Source organism: Podarcis gaigeae, assembly GCF_964106915.1.
Source record: "Podarcis gaigeae genome assembly, chromosome: 3".
NCBI classification, from domain to species: domain Eukaryota; kingdom Metazoa; phylum Chordata; class Lepidosauria; order Squamata; family Lacertidae; genus Podarcis; species Podarcis gaigeae.
Genome location: NC_139680.1, coordinates 28,981,416 through 29,002,098, shown reverse-complemented (window position 1 = coordinate 29,002,098; position 20,683 = coordinate 28,981,416). Strand labels below are relative to the sequence as shown.

The 20,683-nt window shown below is 43.2% G+C and overlaps 1 protein-coding gene across 2 annotated transcripts in view; it reads right to left on the bottom strand.

Moving 5' to 3' along the window:
• Positions 1-14,952, bottom strand: part of TAF1B (TATA-box binding protein associated factor, RNA polymerase I subunit B) — a 44,812-nt gene extending 29,860 nt beyond the window's left edge. For both annotated transcript variants that reach the window (XR_014561923.1, XM_083730396.1), the window contains exons 1-7: positions 14,803-14,952; positions 13,235-13,333; positions 12,741-12,828; positions 11,491-11,588; positions 10,336-10,434; positions 8,027-8,162; positions 3,285-3,438 (exon numbers count right to left, since the gene is read on the bottom strand). Coding sequence is in view for 1 of the 2 variants with exons in the window: in XM_083730396.1 (XP_083586522.1) it covers positions 3,285-3,438; positions 8,027-8,162; positions 10,336-10,434; positions 11,491-11,588; positions 12,741-12,828; positions 13,235-13,333; positions 14,803-14,820 (692 nt within the window). In the remaining variant the exon portion in view is untranslated. The remainder of the gene's footprint in view (positions 1-3,284; positions 3,439-8,026; positions 8,163-10,335; positions 10,435-11,490; positions 11,589-12,740; positions 12,829-13,234; positions 13,334-14,802) is intronic.
• Between the last annotated feature and the right edge of the window lie 5,731 nt (positions 14,953-20,683).

Sequence of the window (20,683 nt, the reverse complement as noted above, 5' to 3'; positions counted from 1 at the left end):
ACACTCTCAGACAGTACTTTCCGGGGGTTTTCTTCAGCCGAGGAGAGAACGCCAGAATCTAGCCCGCCCAGGGGATCGTGCTCAGGGGTGGACACAGAACCCTCTTATTGGTGGGACGAGCAACCAGAGGAGGACTGGCGCAGGAAATGGCTGACGGGACCTTGGCCGGCAGCACCAGACGAGGTACCAATGGAAGAGGGAGAAGAGAACACTTTGGGTCAAGAACCCGAATTCGAACACTCATACACCGAACTGCAAGCAGAGGAAATGGAGGTACACAACCTGTATCCTGCATCCACCTCCGAAGAGCTGCAGCTCCTACAACCTGCACCCGATGGGCGGGAGGGGGGAAGGGGGGGCTTCGAGGGGGGGATGGATGTCAGGGTTTCAGGGACAGAGAGCGAGGGGGAGGGGTCCCAGGGCGACGAGGAAGAGGACGACGATGACCCGAGGTTGTCAGTGAGTCCGTCAAGTGAATCCGAGGATTCCCAAAAGGGAGCCCCCCTGGTCAGGCCAAGGGGCAGTAGAGAGGGAAGCAGTCAGAAGCAGGGGAGCGAAGAGGGAATCCCCAGTGGGGGTTGGAGATCGGGACCGGCCTCTCCGTCGGAACGGAGTGAAGGGGGTGGAGTTGCCAGTGTGTCAGAAAGAGCAGAACAGGGAGCAGAGAGGGGAAGGAGTTCGGAGCAGAACGTCCTGCCGGAAGGGGAGGAGTGTAGTGCCGAGAGTAGCGTAACGGTGGAAAGGAAGGTCAGAGGCAACGTACGCGCGCCAAGTTCAAATGTGGAGGCGCGCGGAAATGAGGAGAGCCCTGAGGAGGAGCCTGGTCCCAAAGCATGAAGGAGGGGGGAGCAGGCGTCAGAAGACTCAGCCTCGGGGGAGTCCCGAAGGGAGGGAGCACAGGGGGGCAGGAAGACCCTGCGGAAAAGGAAGGAGAGGAAAAGGTGGAGCAGTACAAGCCTCTTAAGCTGGTGCAGGGGCGGGACTGACTCAGAGGGGACTTCTAACATCTAAGGGTAACAGATGCTGAGCCACGGAGCTTGGATGTAACGACAACAATGTTCTTCAATAAAACCTTTTGTATATAACTTGGACTGGATTTTGGTCTCTTGTGAGCTGGGACCTCGGGTGGCTCTGACACAAAGTATTAAGCGGCAACAGCTGTGCAACAACTGAGAAAGAACTGAAGTGAAATAACTAGAAATAAGCTGAGCATTTACCCTTTAGTCTAAAAACCTGTAAAATCTACCTGAAGCAAAGTAACTGAACATAAGCCAACTGAAGTTTAAAAGAAGCTGTGCTTGATTAGGAGTCCATAACATCAGTTAGATTTAGTATAAATATTATTAGGTGAACAGTTACCTGAAAAAACATTATAATCTGAAGTATCCTTTGTTTTTGGGGATGCAGGTGGCGCTGTGGGTTAAAGCCTCAGTGCCTAGGACTTGCCGATCGAAAGGTGGGCGGTTCGAATCCCTGCAGCGGGGTGCGCTCCCACTGCTCGGTCCCAGCGCCTGCCAACCTAGCAGTTCGAAAGCACCTCCGGGTGCAAGTAGATAAATAGGGACCGCTTACTGGCGGGAAGGTAAACGGCGTTTCCGTGTGCGGCTCTGGCTCGCCAGATGCAGCTTTGTCACGCTGGCCACGTGACCCGGAAGTGTCTCCGGACAGCGCTGGCCCCTGGCTTCTTAAGTGAGATGGGCGCACAACCCCAGAGTCTGTCAAGACTGGCCCGTACGGGCAGGGGTACCTTTACCTTTACCTTTATCCTTTGTTTTACCCACTTTGTGTCATAAACTTCCTATGTTTAATAAAATATGTCTTGTTTATTTGATCAAATCCTGCCTGAGACTCCAAATCATTAAGTTTTCCCTCACACAAGTCCCCCCACTAGATAATCTGGGGCAATTTGCAGAGATTTGTGTAACTGGTGTACTGTGAGGTAGTCACACTGTATTTAAGATGCCGGCCCAATGGCAACAGGGGGAAAGTGCCGTTGCATCGTCGCAGCCTCCAAGTTAATCTATTCCACTGGTCTTCAACTTGTGGGTCAGGGCCCACTGTGTAGGGATGGGAAACCTCTGGCCCTCCAGATGTTGTACTCCCAACTCCCATCAGTCCCAGCCAGTATAGCCAACGATCAGGGAAGTCCAACAATATTTGGCCTATCCTAATGCAGCACGTGTGTATATGTATACGCATGTGTGTATATATATGTGTGTGTGTGTGTGTGTGTGTGTGTGTAGATAGACAGACAGAAAAATGTGGGTTCCTAAATCCATAGTTAGGCTAATGGTAGTCCCAGCTTGAAAAGGTTGAAGAGTGTCAATCTTGTGGCATGCTCCCCCTCTAAACTCCACATGCAGACTTCTCCAGATTCCTTTTGTAAGCAGTGAAAATACTGTTATTCTGATGGCTATTTAGGCACTAGTGAATGCTGCTGTTTCAGTTGGTTTCAGCTAGTTTCATTTTAATTTTTTGTACTAGTCGAATTACCGTATTTTTCGCCCTATAGGACGCACTTTTCCCCCTCCAAAAAGGAAGGGGAAATGTGTGTGCGTCCTATGGGGCGAATGCAGGCTTTCGCTGAAGCCTGGAGAGCGAGGGGGGTCGGTGCGCACCGACCCCTCTCGCTCTCCAGGCTTCAGGAAGCTATCCACTAGCCGTGGGAGACGCAGCTCTTCCACAGCTAGCGGAGACCTTGCCGGCACCCAGAAGCTTGGGGCACGCTGAGCTCAGCACGCCCCAAGCTTCGGGCTCCGGGCTCCGCGCAGCGCTCCGCTAGCCGTGGGAGAGCTTGCCGGCACCCAGAAGCTTCCCCCATCCCTGCCCCGCACAAGGGGGGGAAATAATTTTTTTTTTTATTTCCCCCCCCCAAAAAAAACTAGGTGCATCCTCTGGGCCGGTGCGTCCTATGGGGCGAAAAATACGGTATATTGTTGTACTGTCTGCATCATTGAAGGGTTGAGAACAACTGTCTGGTGAAATGTGAGTTTGTTAATTTTTTTAAAGCAGGGCTTTTTTCCCAGCCAGAACTCACTGGAACTCAGTTCCAGCACCTCTCAGGTGGGTGCCACTGCCATTCTAAGAGAAAAAGGGACGTGAGTTCCGGTTCCTCTTTTTCTAGGAAAGTAGCACTGTAAAAAAGCAAATCTTCTTATTCACAACTGACCTAGAAAAGTGATAAAACTATTTAGTTAATCATATTTTATTCTAAAAACTATAGTTAAAGGCAGAATGGAAAGCAGGCTTTAAAAACAAAATACTTTATTAGATACTGTTCTTACCTTAAGAGATGTGATAATGTAATTGATTCCCTCAACCAGAGCAATGCCAAATAGCAGAAAGCCAGGGTCATCGGCATTGACATTCTAATCTCTCCTTTCTTCATTTTCTGTAAATATGAGCCAGCATCCACTGATCCAGACCAGAAAGATTTTCCTGTGGAAATAATCCAAGCACGGTGAAAGGAAGCTAGCCCAAACTACAGACTATACTGGATCAATATACAAAGGAGGTTGTACCTGACCAAGCCATACCCAAAATAAACACACTGAACTCAACGGACTTTAGTTGTTGCTAACCTATCTGTCAGGGAACTGCCATCGCAACTAGCGGAGGAGGCAAGGCTCCACAGCGATGCTGGAGAGGGGCAAAGCAAGGAGAGAGGCAGGTCTCTGGCTGGGGAAGATAATCAGCGCTACACCAGGGATAGAGGGGGGCCGATGGGGGAAGCAGAGAGGAGGCTCCAGAACTCTTCGCAGGAGACCAGCGAGGAGAGCACAGGTCCTCCGCTGCCCAAACCCACCCTGCGCAGAAGACTTCCGCGCAGGGAAAGTAGGTGGCGACTTGGCATCAAAGAGCTTCTTTGCTGGAACAGGTTCAAGAAACGCCCACTGACGGATTCTGCTAGCGACAAAGTGAAGGGCTGTCCAGCCAGGAAAGGTTTAACCAGGCCACCTAGCCAGGAGTGGCGACAACTTACGCATGAGCAACCCCATATAACCATTACACTATCCATTAACTTCAATGAGTCTACACTGAGTTTGACATGGATAGTTGAGGATAACTCATTGATAAAAAGGAACTGAAAACCTATCATAACATACAGTCATACCTCTGGTTAAACACTTCAGGTTGTGTTTTTTCAGGTTACAGACCGCCGAAACCCGGAAGAACCGGAACGGGTTACTTCCGGGTTTCAGTGGTCGTGCATGCTCAGAAGCGCTATATTGCTCTTTGCGCATGCGCAGAAGCGCCAAATCGCAACCTGAGAGTGCGAAGACGAAGGTTGCCAACACTGCGGGTTGCGAATGTGCATCCCGCACGGGTCACGTTCGCAACCCAAGTGTCCACTGTACTTCGTTCCAAGACCAAGTGGCTGCTCAGTTAGCTTGATAACATTCTGCCACAAGCAGAGAACAGACATATACAATGCTCAAGCAACTGAGCCAAACTATGCAATGAAGCCGAAGGGTTTTGATTCTCTTTAAATCCTATGCAAGTGAAAACTTAATAGTGTGTCTGGATTGGGGGGGGCAGGTTGTTTTCAAATCTTAAGAGCAAATCTCATCTCACATCAATAAATGCATTTTCCTAACTAAACAGATGGGAAATGGAGAATGAAAGAACAAAGACAGCTGCCGAAACCACAAATTAGAGCTTGGCTCAAAAGGTGTGTGCGAGCACATCGGCAGATTACACCTCTACAAGACTTCCCTTCTCAGCATAGCCAGGAGGATAGCAAGGGAAATGACGTAATCATTAAAGATTTAAAACAAATTATTACGTGCAAAGGCAGCTTCACTTAAAGTACAACTGTTCTATACAAGTAAACCTTGTTCTTGGCTAAAAATAAAGCAGAAAAGTGGACCAACTAGAAAAAATTGACATAAGCTTTCTTACAAAGAGGAAAACCTCAAAAAAGATCACTTCACACCAATGTGTGCAGAAGTGATACAGGAAAATTCAGCCAATGAAATACTGTAAGTCTGCAACTTATGCAGGGGTTACATTCCAGGGATCGTGCCTAAAAGCCAAAATTGTGTATAGTCAAAACCCACTGGGTTCAATGGCTGTCCCCTTTTCACCCATTTTTATTTTTAAAAATTGCTACACACATAAAGCTGAATTCACACAAGTTAAATGCATGTAAATTGCAGGCTTGCTGAATGACAATTTAACGATGAAAAAAGGGAAGAGAAAAAAACTTCAATTGCTTCTGCCTTTTGGAGACAAAGCATAAAAAGAATGTAAATCAGCAGCTATCATTCCCAGAGACTCAGATTTTATACTGCTAATAGGGCAGGTGGAGGTCAGTATTCTACATGCAGCTTACACACAGAATCATAGAACTGTAGCGTTGGAAGGGACCATTAGGGTCATCAAGTCCAACCCCCTGCAATGCAGGAATCTTTCACCCAATGTGGGGCTCAAACCCACAACCCTGAAATTAAGAATCTTGTGCTCTGCCAACTGAGCTATCCCAGCTCTATACACCCATGTATCTTTATACAGCTTGGGACAATGAATCATTCTCATAATGCCGTATAAACTCCTTATGAAAACAAAAGGGAATATCTAAACAGCAAAGAAACATGTAGCAAGTTAGGCTGCATAATAAGAAAAAAGTAAAAGACTGCAAAGTTCAGAAATTCATGAAGGTGTTTTATAACAAAACATTGAAGTCAAATATCTCTAGTCACCACTTTAAGACAAATGAACGTGAAGTATATGCTTATTTGCAAAGCAACTGGAAGATGTAACTCCAAAATAAAATACCAATGTGGAAAAAAACAGAGGTGAAGAAAGCATTCATAGTTTTTTGACTTATTATTTCTAAGCCCTTTTGAAAACTATTATATGAGCACAAGGAGGTACATGGAATACTATCCTCCCCATTTTATTTTCAAAACAACTCTACAAGGTAGGTTGGGCTAAGAAATGTTAAAAGGCTGAAGGCGATCCAGTGAGCTTTAAGGCTGACTAGGGAATCCACAATTTTAATCCAACACTCTTAATAAGAAAGCCATGCTAACTTTCTATTTTTGTACAGCTTACTCAACCCCAAGTATGAATAATAACAACAACATTCATAACAATAATAGTATCACACCAGCGGCAGCCTGTTCACATAAATGACTTGCAATTAAGGTTTTAGAGAAAAACCACATGCAGGCATGTGACAATCCCAACAGCGTTTGTGTGTGTGCTCGCTTCCCCCCAAATCTAGCACTTAACGATTATGTACTATTCACATTTCCTATAAGACAGTATGGACAGTGATTTGTTAAAATTACTAATAACAGCAGCTCCACCGCACTGAGTATCATTTTGCCTTTACTGCCTCTGAACAAAGCGAATGAAAATAGTTACTAAGAAAACACCCTCTACTGCATGGCTTCTAAAAGCTTAGAAGGAAACACAAGAGCTGCTTTGAATGTCTATTGTCTATATGTGAGTCACAGTACAAAAAGCATGAACCTCAGGTAATCCTTTCAGTCATCAGTTTCGCCTTTTTCATGTATAGACTGTGTCTCAAGAGCACTGATGATAGAAACTCTACTGCTTATTCCATATTCAGTCTGATTTACAATAATCCTTGTGTTCTATTCGTAGCCATCCTGTTAACACAGCAGCTTTGCATTTTATTTGTTCTGGATTATGCAGGGCATATTAGGCAGTCAGCATTAAACCTAACTCAACATACAATTTAAGACATGTCATAACAGCCTACGAATTTAATAGGCTTCCCAAACAAAGTCTATATACTGCACCAAATGGAGGGTTTCAACCAGCCAGCTTGGAGAACAATGACCTGGCAGTCAGTAGATATAAACATCTAAAAACCCCAAGCATCACATAATGCCTAATTGTTACAGAAACAGATTTTAAGCTCCCATTTGTCAGCCGCTAAGCAATATGGTGAAAATATGCCATTCCTGAGTTTGAGGAATCCTTTTTGATTCCCGTCCCATTACCTACAAAAAAATATTTTACAACATAGATACTCTTAAAATAATGTCTTAAAAGCACACTCTACAAGCAAGCAAGATCACACAATGCTGGGACATTGCTAGGATTTGCAAGATAGAACACTTTACGGGTTTGTCACCTCATCAATTTCCATTTGTGAATCCTACAGATTAGCTATAAATGACCAAGCTAAATAACGATAAAAGTACAGCAAACCAGTCTTCTTTAAAGGACACATATTTTCACTCGTTCCACACACAAAAAAGTGTACATTATGCCCCCAGATGTCACCATAACCAAAAAATTGCACTCTAAAATTTCCCAGTTCTTACAGAACCAACCCCCCTCATCTGAACTGTACAAAATATTCAGCCTTTGTACTGCTTTTCCATACGCCTTGCAACCACTTACTGTAATCCACTTAAACAAGATTCCCCTTACTCTTGAAAATTTAACTTTGCAAATCTGGACATGCTGTTGAGGACACATAGCACTACAACACTTTCAGACTTTTCACCGAGGCTGAGGCTGGAATTTCTTAATTACTATGATTAAAATACGAACATTCTAAGTGTGCTACATACAGAAGACTAGCAAACTGCGTGGGAATTAGGTTCCAGGGATAGTGTGTAAATACAAAATTGTGTATAGCCAGAATAACCCTGAAGACGGCATGTGGATCAGGCACTCTCTGGAAGGCTCCCCGCAAGATCCTGGAGAACCCCATAAGACATCATAAAGGCCTCCAGAGCCTACACGAGATCTTCCCAGAGCCCAGTAAGCAAGTTTGAGAGATTAAAAGGTCTTCCTTCACCGCAAAAGCCTGGCGTGGAAAGAGCTTTTAAGCTCTCCACCTTGGATGCATCTAATTTGTGCCAAGGCAGTTGGCTGGCAGCCCAGAGCATAAAGCTGTGGTCATGGAAATTAAATGCACGCAAGCTGCTAGTCCACTGTATGTTAGTCATTAAGATACAGCTTTTAAGCACCCCAGAGTAGCCAGAGGATAAAATGTTTTCATTTCTAAACTAACTGTTCAAGGTACGTTTAGTCTTACCTGATAAATTGCTAGTAGAAGAAAAACCTCCCATGCTAGATTCGGATACCACATCTGTATCACTTGCAGAGGAAGCCAAGCCAAGAATTCTAGTAATTTCTAGCTCCCTGTCGACGTCAGTATCCGAGTCGCACGTCTGTTTTCAAAATAAAACAGTGGTGTAAGACTCCCAACGGCACAGCTCTAAACCATGGCATGGTTACATTTTCAAAAGGAATTCCCTCTTCCTTAAAACAGTTTTATCAGAAAAATATTCTGCTGCAGTCAGTAATGATCACCAGGTTTCAATAAAAGAGATAAATATTATGTGGTTAAAAGTTAGCTTGCAAAGTAAAACAGCAATCTTTAAATATATGTAACAGTGTACCGTATTTTTCGCTCTATAAGACGCACCAGACCACAAGATGCACCTAGTTTTTGGAGGAGGAAAACAAGAAAAAATATATTCTGAATCTCAGAACCAGAACAGCAAGAAGGATCGCTGTGCAGTGAAAGCAGCAATCCCTCTTGCTGTTCTGGGATAGCTGCGCAGCCTGCATTTGCTCCATAAGACGCACACACATTTCCCCTTACTTTTTAGGAGGGAAAAAGTGAGTCTTATAGAGCAAAAAATAAGGTAAATACTTTAAAAATTATGTATATTGCATACAGACAAACTACACTGGGTGGAGGGAGAAATGCCTTCCTCTTTTTAGAATTCGTGACTTGCGGGGATTGTGTGTAAAGCCAAAATCGTGTATAGTCAGAACAATCCTGGAACAGACCTTGTGTGAACATCCTCTCTGGAAGCTGGCACGCCAAATGGGTCTTCTCACCTCCTCACGCAATGCTGACCGTACTAGCAAATAATCTGTTACACAAGTCATTCCTAGCAAGTCTTGCTCATACCAATAGATCCAAAACCAATCAATGTAAGCCATCTCCAGTTTTCTTGAAACATAAAGCCCATGCCATATTCACAAGGATAAGCAATAGGCATATAAATATATGCTTAAGTCACTGGCCTGATTCAGGTAACATTTCCCCCCCCAGTTACAGGAGGTGGCAACAGGCCTCAATATCACATATGCCTTCTTTCACTGTCGCTGAGATGGATCTGATAATAAATTTACCCTTAAAGATCTGTCAACCTGGGCCAATTCTAGGTAAAAAGATGGGTTTGAGAATTGTTATCTCTGTTTTATATAATTATAAAATGAAATAATAAAAAAGCTTTACAAAAAAGGGGGGGTTGAGAACAATCTGGTTTCAGATCAAACAAGCACAGTGCCGGATCATATCTTACTTTCCATGTGGAAGACAGCATGCACACAATCCCATAGCCCGCTCACACTCCCTGCAATGGGCGTAAAAACACCATCCAAACAAAGCCACTAAGTATAATTTATTTTGTATCTTTGCTCGCATTTTCAGCATGTCTTCTGAAAACATAGCATATTTGGTTCCACCTGCTGGCTTTAATCGCCCTCTCAATGACAGTTTTTAAAAAAACAACAACTGAACTTCTTAGTAGCTTTACATTCACATTCAATAGCAAAATATTTACAACCAATGGCAATCTGAAGTAAACATTTTTCAATGCTAAATATATCCCACTGTTAGGATAAAATAAACTTTTCACCAGAGGATTAAGGTATGTTTTATCTGTCTTCATCCATGTGTCAGTGAAGAGCAAGACGTATCTAGAAAAGCAGTGTGTTAAGGCAGAGGTTTTCAACCTTTTTGAGTCCATGGTTCCCTTGACCAACTACATTTTTTCTGCGGCACCCCTGTGGAGCACAGAAGCCCAGTTATGTCACCCCTTGCCTGCAGAGCTGGCAGCTTCTCATCCTATTTCAAACACCCTCCCTTGTGGAGTATTCCTTCAGCCTCCTCCTCTCCTCTCCTCTTCCCTGTCCTTGGGAGACCTCCGCCCCACCCCAAAGAGAGGTGCCTCCCAGAGGCACCATTCGCCTGTGACGCTCATAGCCAGGGCTGCTGCAATAAAAGCTGTGCAAGCCTTTGGGAGGCAGAGACACAAGAGAGCATCAGAGGAGGGAGGAAAGGAAGGAGGGACATAGGCCAGTGTTGCCCACGGCACCCCTGCCCATCATTCAAGGCACCCCAGGGTGCCACGGCACGCTGGTTGAAAACCACTGTGTTAAGGAATTCTGGCTCCCAGCAAAACAAGGTCCTCTTAAAGGGTTTTGAGCACTGCCATAATGTAGGTTTTTAGTTATAAGATAGGTTGCCTAAGTTTCCATAAATGCTCTTGGACCACATGGGCATGGAAAAGACAGCTAATCACCCCTTCCTAACTTTGCACTTACTGTTGAGATATCGCGCGCAACTTCACGACGGGGCTTGTCGCGATAAGCCTGCGGGCTCTTCTGAAGGTAAATTCTCCAGAACTTCCACAAAACATCATCCTGATAAGAACAAAAAAAGTTATTCACCCACGTTTGTGTATGTTTATGTGCATGCAAACATGTGGGCCTGTGTCCCTGCTCACTTTGCTGCTAACCAAGCCCCCACATTAACCCCCTACAGCTGCACTTTCCTACCCCATGCAACTAATAAGCTCCCTTTTCAGCTTCCCAATCTCATTTCACTCTTCTATTCTGCAGCCCTATTTTGCAGCCTTTTTCATGTCTATGTCCACGCTTACTCCTCCCCTGCTTTTTTGCAATCCTCCCATTGCACACAGACCACCTCTATGGTAACCTCCTGCACCTTCCTCCCCCCCCCCCCCACATTGCAACTCCTAAGCAGCCTTTTCACCCTCCACACTATTATGACGACGCTACTCCTTTCTATTTTGCTGCCCCCTTTGTACACCTGCTTTCATCCTAACCCTCCTTCCCGCGGCTCCTTTTGCAAACCCCATTTGCACCTTCATCACTTTTTTTCCCCTCCTCCTTCCTTTTCTCAGCTCCCACCCCTACTTCCATGCCTCCTCCTTCTGGGAAACAAGTGCATTTTCATTAAGCAGCACATAGATTATGTGCAATGGTTCTAAGCTGCATAACTGTCCATTGAATTTCATAATTCAATGCCAGGCATTCCCTGGAATGGCTGCAATCACACTTAAGTCACAGTTTACAATGGTGAGCCCCAATGAATCTTGGGCCTGCACACACACCCTGTCCCTTTCTGGAACAGCTATAAGGAGATCGATAACTTCTATTTCCGCTTTAGCTTTAACCACAGTTTAGCATGCTGCTGGTGCTGCCTGAATCCTCAGCTATGGCTAATCTAAACTGTAGTTTTTTGAAACAAGGATGCTTCTTAACTCATAATTTGAAGTTGTTTGGTTTCAACATACCATAGATTAACCAGATTGTCATGGTTTGGACATCACAACAAAGTTCTGTATTCCTCCTCGTGGCTGTGCCAGAGGCTCACTGTGGTTTATCATCTTAACACTAAGCCATAGATTAGCATTTCGTGAGATGGGACCACTGCACCAAGTAGGCTAAATGTACCTTGAACTGTGAAGAAACTCCTAAAGCCTGCAGTGCGTCGGCTTGCTTCGAGAGAATGAATTGAAAGCCTTCACAAATATACCATTCCCAGCTGCTTTCTAAAAGAAAAATGAGTGTCATGACTAATAGCTTCTTAATAGCCAAAATTATACCAATAAGGCATTTTAGGCTATGATCCTAAACACACTTACGAGGGAGTAAGATTTGATCATTGAACTTTTTGATGTACATTCATACCTTGGGTTAAAGTTACTTTAGGTTGAGTGTTTTCGGGTTGCGCTCTGTGGTGACCTGGAAGATTTCAGAGCTCACGCATGCGCAGATGCTCAAAGTAATGTCACGCGCATGTGCAGAAGCAACGAATCGTGACACGCGCATGCACAGACGCGGGTTGCGTTCTGCTCAGGATGCGAATGGGGCTCCGGAACAGATCCCATTCGCATCCAGAGGTACCACTGTACTATTAATAGTCTGTCCCCATCTACAGTCTAGCTGTAATATTTTGTGCCAGCTGTGTGACAGCATTTTACTGATCAAATATCGTACACTAGAAAGTGTTAACAGTCGACTTAAAAGTTATATTTGTGCTGTAATCTATCTGGAAGCAATGTTGGGGGAACATATTTATATCCAAAAACTATGGAGAAGTCATAGCTGATTAGCATATTTTGCCAGACAGTAGTGTTAAGTTAGTGCCTGGCGTGCTCTGGTCCATGGGGTCACAAAGAGTTGGACACGACTAAACAACTAAACAACAACAACAAAGTGTTAAGAAACTGAGATATGAAAGCTAGGAGCTAAATGGCACCTTAAACCTAGGTTATGGATACAATAGAATGTCTATGCACTTTTTTATAACAAGAATACAAAGCTGAAAATGAACGAACTGCAGCTAAAATATTATGCTCATTTTTCACATGGTCTAGTCCTTCCCCTGCCCATGCCCTAATATTCTTAAGAGGGTCTCTTCTCCAGTCTTCAGAGAGTAGCTGGAAGTGGGGAAGCAGAAAAAGGTCCACTCTGCAGTTTTAATCTGAAATCTCAGGTGCAGTACTGTGCCCAGAGCTCAGAAATTGCTCCCGCTAATGAAATTCCCTGTCGTGCAATGCGCCTAGAACAATGGGAGTTTCGAATACTGCCAGACAGCATTTTTTATGCTTATACATTCATGAAGATATTAGGCCAAAGGTTGGGGAATATAAATGTTTCATGTTTTTTTACAGCACATTTTCTTTTTTTGGCCAACATACCAAGTTTTTTCTTCCTTTTTAAGCCTCTAGAGATGGACTGTGCCCTGGCGTTTGTAGTAGCATCACCAGTTATAACTTCTCTAGTCCTCTGCAAGACAGTTTTGAAAACATATAAGGTTAACAACAAACCACACAAAAAATCCAGAAGCCTTCTTGTACTTTTAAACATGTATCGCAATGGAACAACAGAGATCATTTTGGGTGAGCAGGCTTCTATTTGCAAAGCTACCATGGATGTAGACTTACAGGAATCCACAACACTATCACAATGCTCTTCTGGATTCCTGGACTACATGGATGACAGCATGCATCCACTTCCAGAGCCACTATGTGATTAGTTGCAGATAATAAAAAATGAACCAAGGCCACAATATTTAATACAGGTCCCACACTAGATGAATATATTTAATTTTTAATGAAGGTTTACACTTAAAAACTGAAGGGAATTTGGGAGTGTAAAAAAAAAAAAGTGAGACCGAGAATTGCTTACTTACTTCTATAACATTGTGGCATGATCTGCAGTAAAATTTTCCTTCTTCAGTAAGTCCCCAATTGATGTCAGAACACTGTACACAAGGTTCATTGTAGTCTCTCTATTTCAAAAAAAAAAGGAAAAAATTGAATGTAAATAGCAGCAGTCTGTTCTTTCCAAGAGGTACACAGTCCTTTCATGGCCATAACATTTATTTCAATATACCACAGTAAAGTATCTTATCCATCGAAGAACAATAACAGATTGCATCTTCTTAAATATTATTTACAGCCCAACCCTATGTATGTTTACTTGCTCCACTGTGTTCATTAGAGTCTAAGCAAATGTGCAGAAGACGGTACACAGTAACCCAGGTTGCAATCCTATGCACATTTAAAACTCAGTGAATGCAGTGGGCCCTACTTCCATGTAAGTGTGACTTGGTTTGCGCTGTTGAAACACCTGATTTAACTTAAACAAATAGAACTTCATGAGCTAAACACTTCTGTTGCACGACCTACCCCTTTACTCAACATAAAAAAGGTAAAGGACCCTGGGATGGTTAAGTCCAGACAAAGGCGACTATGAGGTTGCGGCGCTCATCTCGCTTTTCAGGCCATGGGAGCCAGCGTTTGTCCAGGTCATGTGGCCAGTGTGACTAAACCGCTTCTGGCACGACGGAAACCAGAGCGCATGGAAATGCCGTTTACCTTCCCGCCGCAACGGTACCTATTTATCTACTTGCACTGGTGTGCTCTTGAAGTGCTAGGTTGGCAGAAGCTCAATAGAAGAGTGTATAGAACAACAGCACTACGCTGGGAACCTTAACACCTGAATAAATACAGTATTTCATCCTTTGAAGAAATGGCTGTGTATCTCCCCCAACCAGGGCCGGATTTAGGTTTGATGAGGCCCTAAGCTACTGAAGGTAATGGGGCCCTTTATATGTCCAGCTGTCCTTTGTCAACAACAAACTGTCGCTGTTTTTTGTGTTGAATGTATGCTATATGGTAATTTATGGGCACCCTATATATTGAATTGAGCAAACCAGTGACATTTTAGGGAGCAGGCAAGCAGGCGGGGCCCATTACTTACATCATAGGAGCCTACACAACACAAAACACTGTTGCTGTATGTAGGTTTTATTTTTATTTTTTTATCTTATATTTTGGAAATGTACATCCAGGTGGTTTTTAGGGGCCCTAAGCTATAGCTTGTTTAGCTTAAACGTAAATCCGGCACTGCCGCCAACCCACATCCTCCAGACCCTCTTTTGGTTTTGGTTTTTTAAACAGCTGCACGGAAGGCGTCGTTCAACAGAGGAAGCTTTCCACAGTCTGGTGCAGGAGGAGATGGCAGCTTAACCTGTTGAACTGTGCAGCCTGCTAGAAAAGAAATGGGAAGCCTAAACCACTCCCACTTGACCCAAAGGGCTTATTACTAAGCTCGCCCCAAACAGGCTGTGTCCTGTCTGCATCCCTCGTGATACTCAAGCCCAGGGCTTCCTGCCTGTCCCACATCCCAACCCTCTGTCCTTCCCAGGGGCAGCTGCAGGGACCCTTCCCCTTCCTCTTTGCGCCCCAACCTCACCGCGTCCTCTTCCTCCATGGCGCGCGGAGCGATCACCGCCACTGCGCCGTAGTAGCAACCATCCTGCCGCCGCCGAGCTCACCGAAACAGCAGCCGGCCGGGAAACGAAGCCTCCATCCTTTTCGTTCCGGGGATGCCGCTTGCGCACATTTCCCCCTCTAGCAAGGGAAAAGCAAAGAGGCTCGCTAGTTATGAAAAAGGACCACGGTTTCCACAGCAGACTCTAACTTGTAGGCTTTAGCTTATATTTCTGCGTGGTTGTTAGGAAATTTAACACAGGGACAACAGTTCCCGGTGCGGAAGCGACGGCATCTGGTCCGCGTTAGACTTGGCAAGTTTTCTCAAGGGTGCCACTTTGTGCTTTTAGATGGAGAAATAGATGGAGAATGACGACCCCCTCGGACCAAAGTATTCACTGGCGGCGATTGGTGTTAAAATCTTTTCCGAAGAGAAGTATACTACAAACAACACAAAAGCTTTGCTATATTATATATAAGACTGTATGTAAATCCCATATCCACTTAACTTCTCTGTCTTGGATTTCACTGTAAACGTTTGAAGAGTGGGTTTTTCACATTCACAATAGTGAACTGAAACAATTTTTTAAGCCATTCATTTCTAATACTGAACAAAGTAATATCGTTTTATAGTAAATAGTGAAGGTACTTTAATTGCATCCCTGGGGTAATTCTAAAAATAATAAACTATCAAAGTAGTATTAAAGCATTAATCTAGCCTTTGTCAGGCATGGTGGCTTAAAACACAAGTTTCTAATTCTTATTTCAAAAAACATCAGCAGGCGTAAACCCACTACCGGTGTGTTAACCTTTTAAAAAATACTACAAAGCTTGTATTTTTTAAAATACAATTCTTAAGCACTGAACAATACAATAATAAAGCAACTATGTGTACAATTGTTCTTTCATAATCAAGGTTTTTAATATCATTTACAATATATGAAGAGAAAAACAAAACACTTGTCAAAAGATTCGCTGTTCGTAGTGTTCTTTTTAAAAAAAATTGTTGCAATAACATGACATATTACAAAGTATACATGTGGCATTATCCAATGAACTACTGCTTAAATACATATGTTAATTAATTTAAATGTATGAACTTTTTTTTTTTAAAGGCTAGAATTAAGACTGAACAAAACAATAGCAGTTTGCACGGAAGAGTTTTCAGAGGATGCTCTACCTTACAAGAACAAAAGTGTTTTTCACACTATACATATGGGGAAGAAAAATAATTAAACTTTTCCCTGAAGATGCCAAATAAATCCATAACTTTTTGGGAGCTATGGCAGAATGTTTGGGCAAATCAGTAGAGAGCTATTGTGGTGTAGTGGTTAAGAGCAGTAGTCTCGTAATCTGGTGAACCGGGTTCGTGTCTCCGCTCCTCCACATGCAGCTGCTGGGTGACCTTGGGCTAGTCACACTTCTTTTAAGTCTCTCAGCCCCACTCACCTCACAGAGTGTTTGTTGTGGGGGAGGAAGGGAAAGGAGAATGTTAGCTGCTTTGAGACTCCTTAAAGGGAGTGAAAGGCGGGATATCAAATCCAAACTCTTCTTCTTCTTCTTCTTCTAGTCCCCACATTCATGTTTTTGACTCAGATGTGAGCCAGCAGGAATACTAGAGAGTTCTTGCAAGAGCCGCCCAGAGTGGCTGGGGAAACTCAGCCAGCTGGGTGGGGTATAAATAACAAATTATTATTATTACTATTATTATTATTATTTATCATCTCTTCTGACAGACTTCCATATACTTAGCCATGCAGAATGTACTGTCCATGCTAGACTCACTCTCATTCCTGTCATTAGCACAAACAGGGACAGCTCAAGTGTACTTTGTTTTGTTTTGCTGCCATAAGTGGAACAAAGTGATTACCGTCCCACACAAACTAAGCATGTGACCCACACCCTCCTTTCCTGTGGCATTGCAATGGATTCTGGGCTGCACTTGGGAGTCCATGTTGAAAGCAAACCAAAATGTACTCATTTTGAGTTCATGGCGCACGCCTCCATTGTCTCCTGAGAACTCAATGAGTTCATATACTAATTTGAGCATGATAGGCGTTATGTTGCCACTGGTGGTTCCCAGGTCTGCCTGTATGCTTCAGCCACCAGATCAGAGGACCGACAAAGGCTGAAGTGCATCTGATGATCCCTTAAACAAAACCCATTCACAGTGCTCTGATAAAGGAGTCTTCTTGCTAGCCACACAAGTGCCAAGTGTTCGAAAATCAGAAGGGATTAGAGCTTTAGAGGCAGGTCGTAAATACTAATCTGTAAATGGAGCACATTTCTTGTTTCTTGTTTTTTAATGTGGTTGCCATTCTCCTGGTTGGTTTGGGGAGAAGAAGGACAATGGTGCAGCAATCGCTCAGCAGTCCTACAGGAAGGCAAAGATGACCAATGTGCTGCTTTAACTGCACATATAAAACAAATGCCTCTGAAATGTTTCCATAAATGGAATCAAGTCGCTCTAATTAATAACTGTGGTCTTTAGAGGGCACGTTGAGTGAGTATACAACTTGCACTGTATGCTTCAGGTAATTTTTTCCTCATAATATTGAAAAACTGCATTTTCCTAGTTCACATTTTGTCAACACATTACAAGCAGTGTCATGGGGAGGGCATGTGATCGACCAAGGCAACAGGCCGAGAGACAGCTAACCCAAACTATGCACTCCAGCAAGTATTGTATGCATGTATCTATTGTTCTTTTGAGTGGTTTGAGTAGGCAGCGAACAGGTCCCAGGTAGGGTGATAAATGAATGGCGGCAAGATGTATGTTCCCTTCCGGGACTCTCCAGGTCAGCCTGCTGCCCTCAGGCATGGCAAAGAATGCTGTCCCGTTGCCAACACTGAAATTAAATTCAAGTGCCGATCTAGTCGGCTTCTGTGACCACAACAGTCTTTTGATGGGAGATAAAAGTAATCATTGTTAATGGATTGTAGCCAGTGTTGCAGAGTAGAGTCTACTCAGCGTAGACTCATTGAAATGGACAGGATCAGCTTAGATACATCAATTTCAATGGACCAACTCTCAGTAGCACTGCGTAGGCTCCCATTTACTCTGCATCCATAAACCATATCTGTCCGGATGTTCCTTTGGAAATACTGCATTTTGATGTGTTTCCAAAACCAGCTTTGATCCAAATTGAGAAAAAGAACAACTTAGCTGTGTTTTAAACTCTTCCTATCTCTCTTTTTTGGTAACATCTGTTATTTTTTCACTTGCTTGCTTCATATGTTGTCAGTAAAAATGTGGAAGTCATGATTATCGTCAGTATCCCTCAAATGCTAGAATGAAATGTTCTCTTTCTGCTTCATTAATATTGCCCAAATGCCAGATTTCTGCCTATTTTTTATTTTTATTTTTGTGTGGGGATTGGCCTGTTTGTCCTATATCTAGAATGCAGAAGGCTATTGTTAGAAGATAAGCAGGTGAATGAACCATTGATGTTGTGGCTAACAATATTAGATCCTATAATAGTGTTGTCAGATAAGATGTGCCATATCTTCTTTGGGAACACTATTACAAGACCTATAGGTGCCACAAAATTCTTCCTTGTTTTTAATAGCTGTCATTTCTCAAGGCCAAAGGGGGGCAACAAACCCTTTAGCTGCCCATAAAACTCTGTTAACTTTGCAGAATACAAGACAGTGTGCCTAACAAATGTTTTCAAAAAGATTTACAATACTGTATTAAAAAAACACTTGGAAATAGCATATCTACTGGGGCATGTTGCCACTTCTCTTAAAGGAATTTCAGAGGAAAACTGCAGCCCGAAACACCTGAACTACAACTTATCAAGAAGTCAAACACCATTGATTTGGGCCTGAATAGAGACAATGGTTTCTTTTCCCACTGCCAATGTTAATTAACTCAGCATTGCTAATCTGATTGTTTTATTGCATATCACCGCTTTTGTAAAGAGTCACTGTGCTTGCTTACAAACATTCTAGCTCTGACTGAATTACTGCTATCTGTGCATCTTGCATTTCAATTCCCTCTGATCTCACTCCTTACAACTGCCTGCACCCCTTAAAACCATGTGTATAAATACCTGCAACTGAGGATTACCCTTCATGTCTCTGATGAAGTGGACTTTAATCCATGAAAGCTTTTGGCATAATAAAATGTGTTAGTGTTTCAGGTGTCGCAAGACTTTGTTATTTTTGCTGCAACAAACACAACTACCCCTTTGGAAATTTGTCAGCTAATTAAGGTAGAGTTAGAATTCCCAAAGGATGAGATCACAGAAAACTTGGTAAAGAACTGGACAGGCTATTGCCTTGTTTTAGTGATGGTTTCTGAGCTTCAATGATAGACAGTGCACTCCTATACAAGTCCATTCTGAACTAAGGCCACTGAGTTCAATGGTTTTTACTTCTGAGACTGCCATTACTCCTATAGAATTACATCCTTCATGTGCTTTGAGAAGTGTGAGTAGAGTCTTACAGATATGTAAAAGCACTTTTACAATTCATCATGAATTAAAAACTACTTACATTAATGTATAAATTAATCCTCAGCTAGATGAAAATATCTCTGCCTAAGGTTTCATTCTGTGTTGTTTTAAAATCAAAACCTAGATTCTGTTGTACTGGTTTAAAAAATATTTTAGTTGTTATTAAGGATGTTTGTAAATTGCCTTGGAACATATATAGAATTATAGAGTTGTAGAGTTGGCATGGACGTAGCTTCTTACTCAAGGTGATTTGCAATCAACATTTTAAAATAAAATCAGCACAAATAATGTTAAACCATGAACAAAACACACCCAGACTCAACCACAAACAAAATACCAGACTAAGGTCCTGCTTATAGCCTTCCCATAGGCATTTGGTTGGCCACTGTGCAAACAAGATATTAGATTCAATGGGTGTTTGGTTTGATCCAGCAAGACACTTGTGGTGTTCTTAACAAGCAAGACCAAACCAGAAATGACCAAAGTACAAGAGCTCATTGATGAAAAGCTTGTACTATATCTTTCAGTAAATGGTTGCCATGGGGAGTCACTCATGAGTTATGCATTTTTGTAGCCAGTGTTAATCAACTGGATTTCGTGGGGTCAGTTGTCTCCACCACTTTTCCACTGACAGCCATCCAGCTGGAAGATAGTAGTCAAGACGGAACTAACCACAGAATCAGATACCATTGCATCTCAGTATTCCTTAAATAATATGTTTGTTAAGGGTGTTGCTGTTAAGAGTTGTAATTTCCCAGCACTTTGGAACTTTGATTGGACATGAAAAACTCAACATGCTAAATCAAAAGGTGTCCTTTAGGATGGATGATAAGGACTATCAATGGCTCCTAGTCAAGATGTCTGTATACTATCTCCTGCATCAGAGGCAATATGCTTCTGAATATCAGTCGCTCAGAGGTGGGGGGACAGCAGGAGAGGACTACTCCTGGTTAGCTTTCCATCTAGTTGACCATGTGTCAGGAATGAGCCAGCTCCAAATGGAACTTTACAGCCATTTGGCACAGGCTGAGCAGAGGCCAGAGCTGCCAGCATAGAATCCCTCTGACCTTGGATGGCCGGTTGCCAAGGGAACAGCTGAGAGCAGGCTGGAACACAGCCAAAGCTCTCAGGAAGCTCAAAAAGGCACGAACAGACACAGAGACAGTCTTTCGGAACAGGAAGAGGTTGTAGCTGATCCAATAAGTCCGAAGAGTTGGTGAATGGGAGGGCTGCTGAACATGAAGCAAAACAAGAGATGTAAGGGGCAAAGGTTCAATATCTTCTATAGGAACCGGAAGCAGTCTTCAGAAGGGTCATCTTGAGTGAAAATGTCAACAGCTTTGTTAGAGCTGTCCGGAGCTATCTGTCTGTTTTTGCAATAAATCCTCCTTTTTAATTACCTGC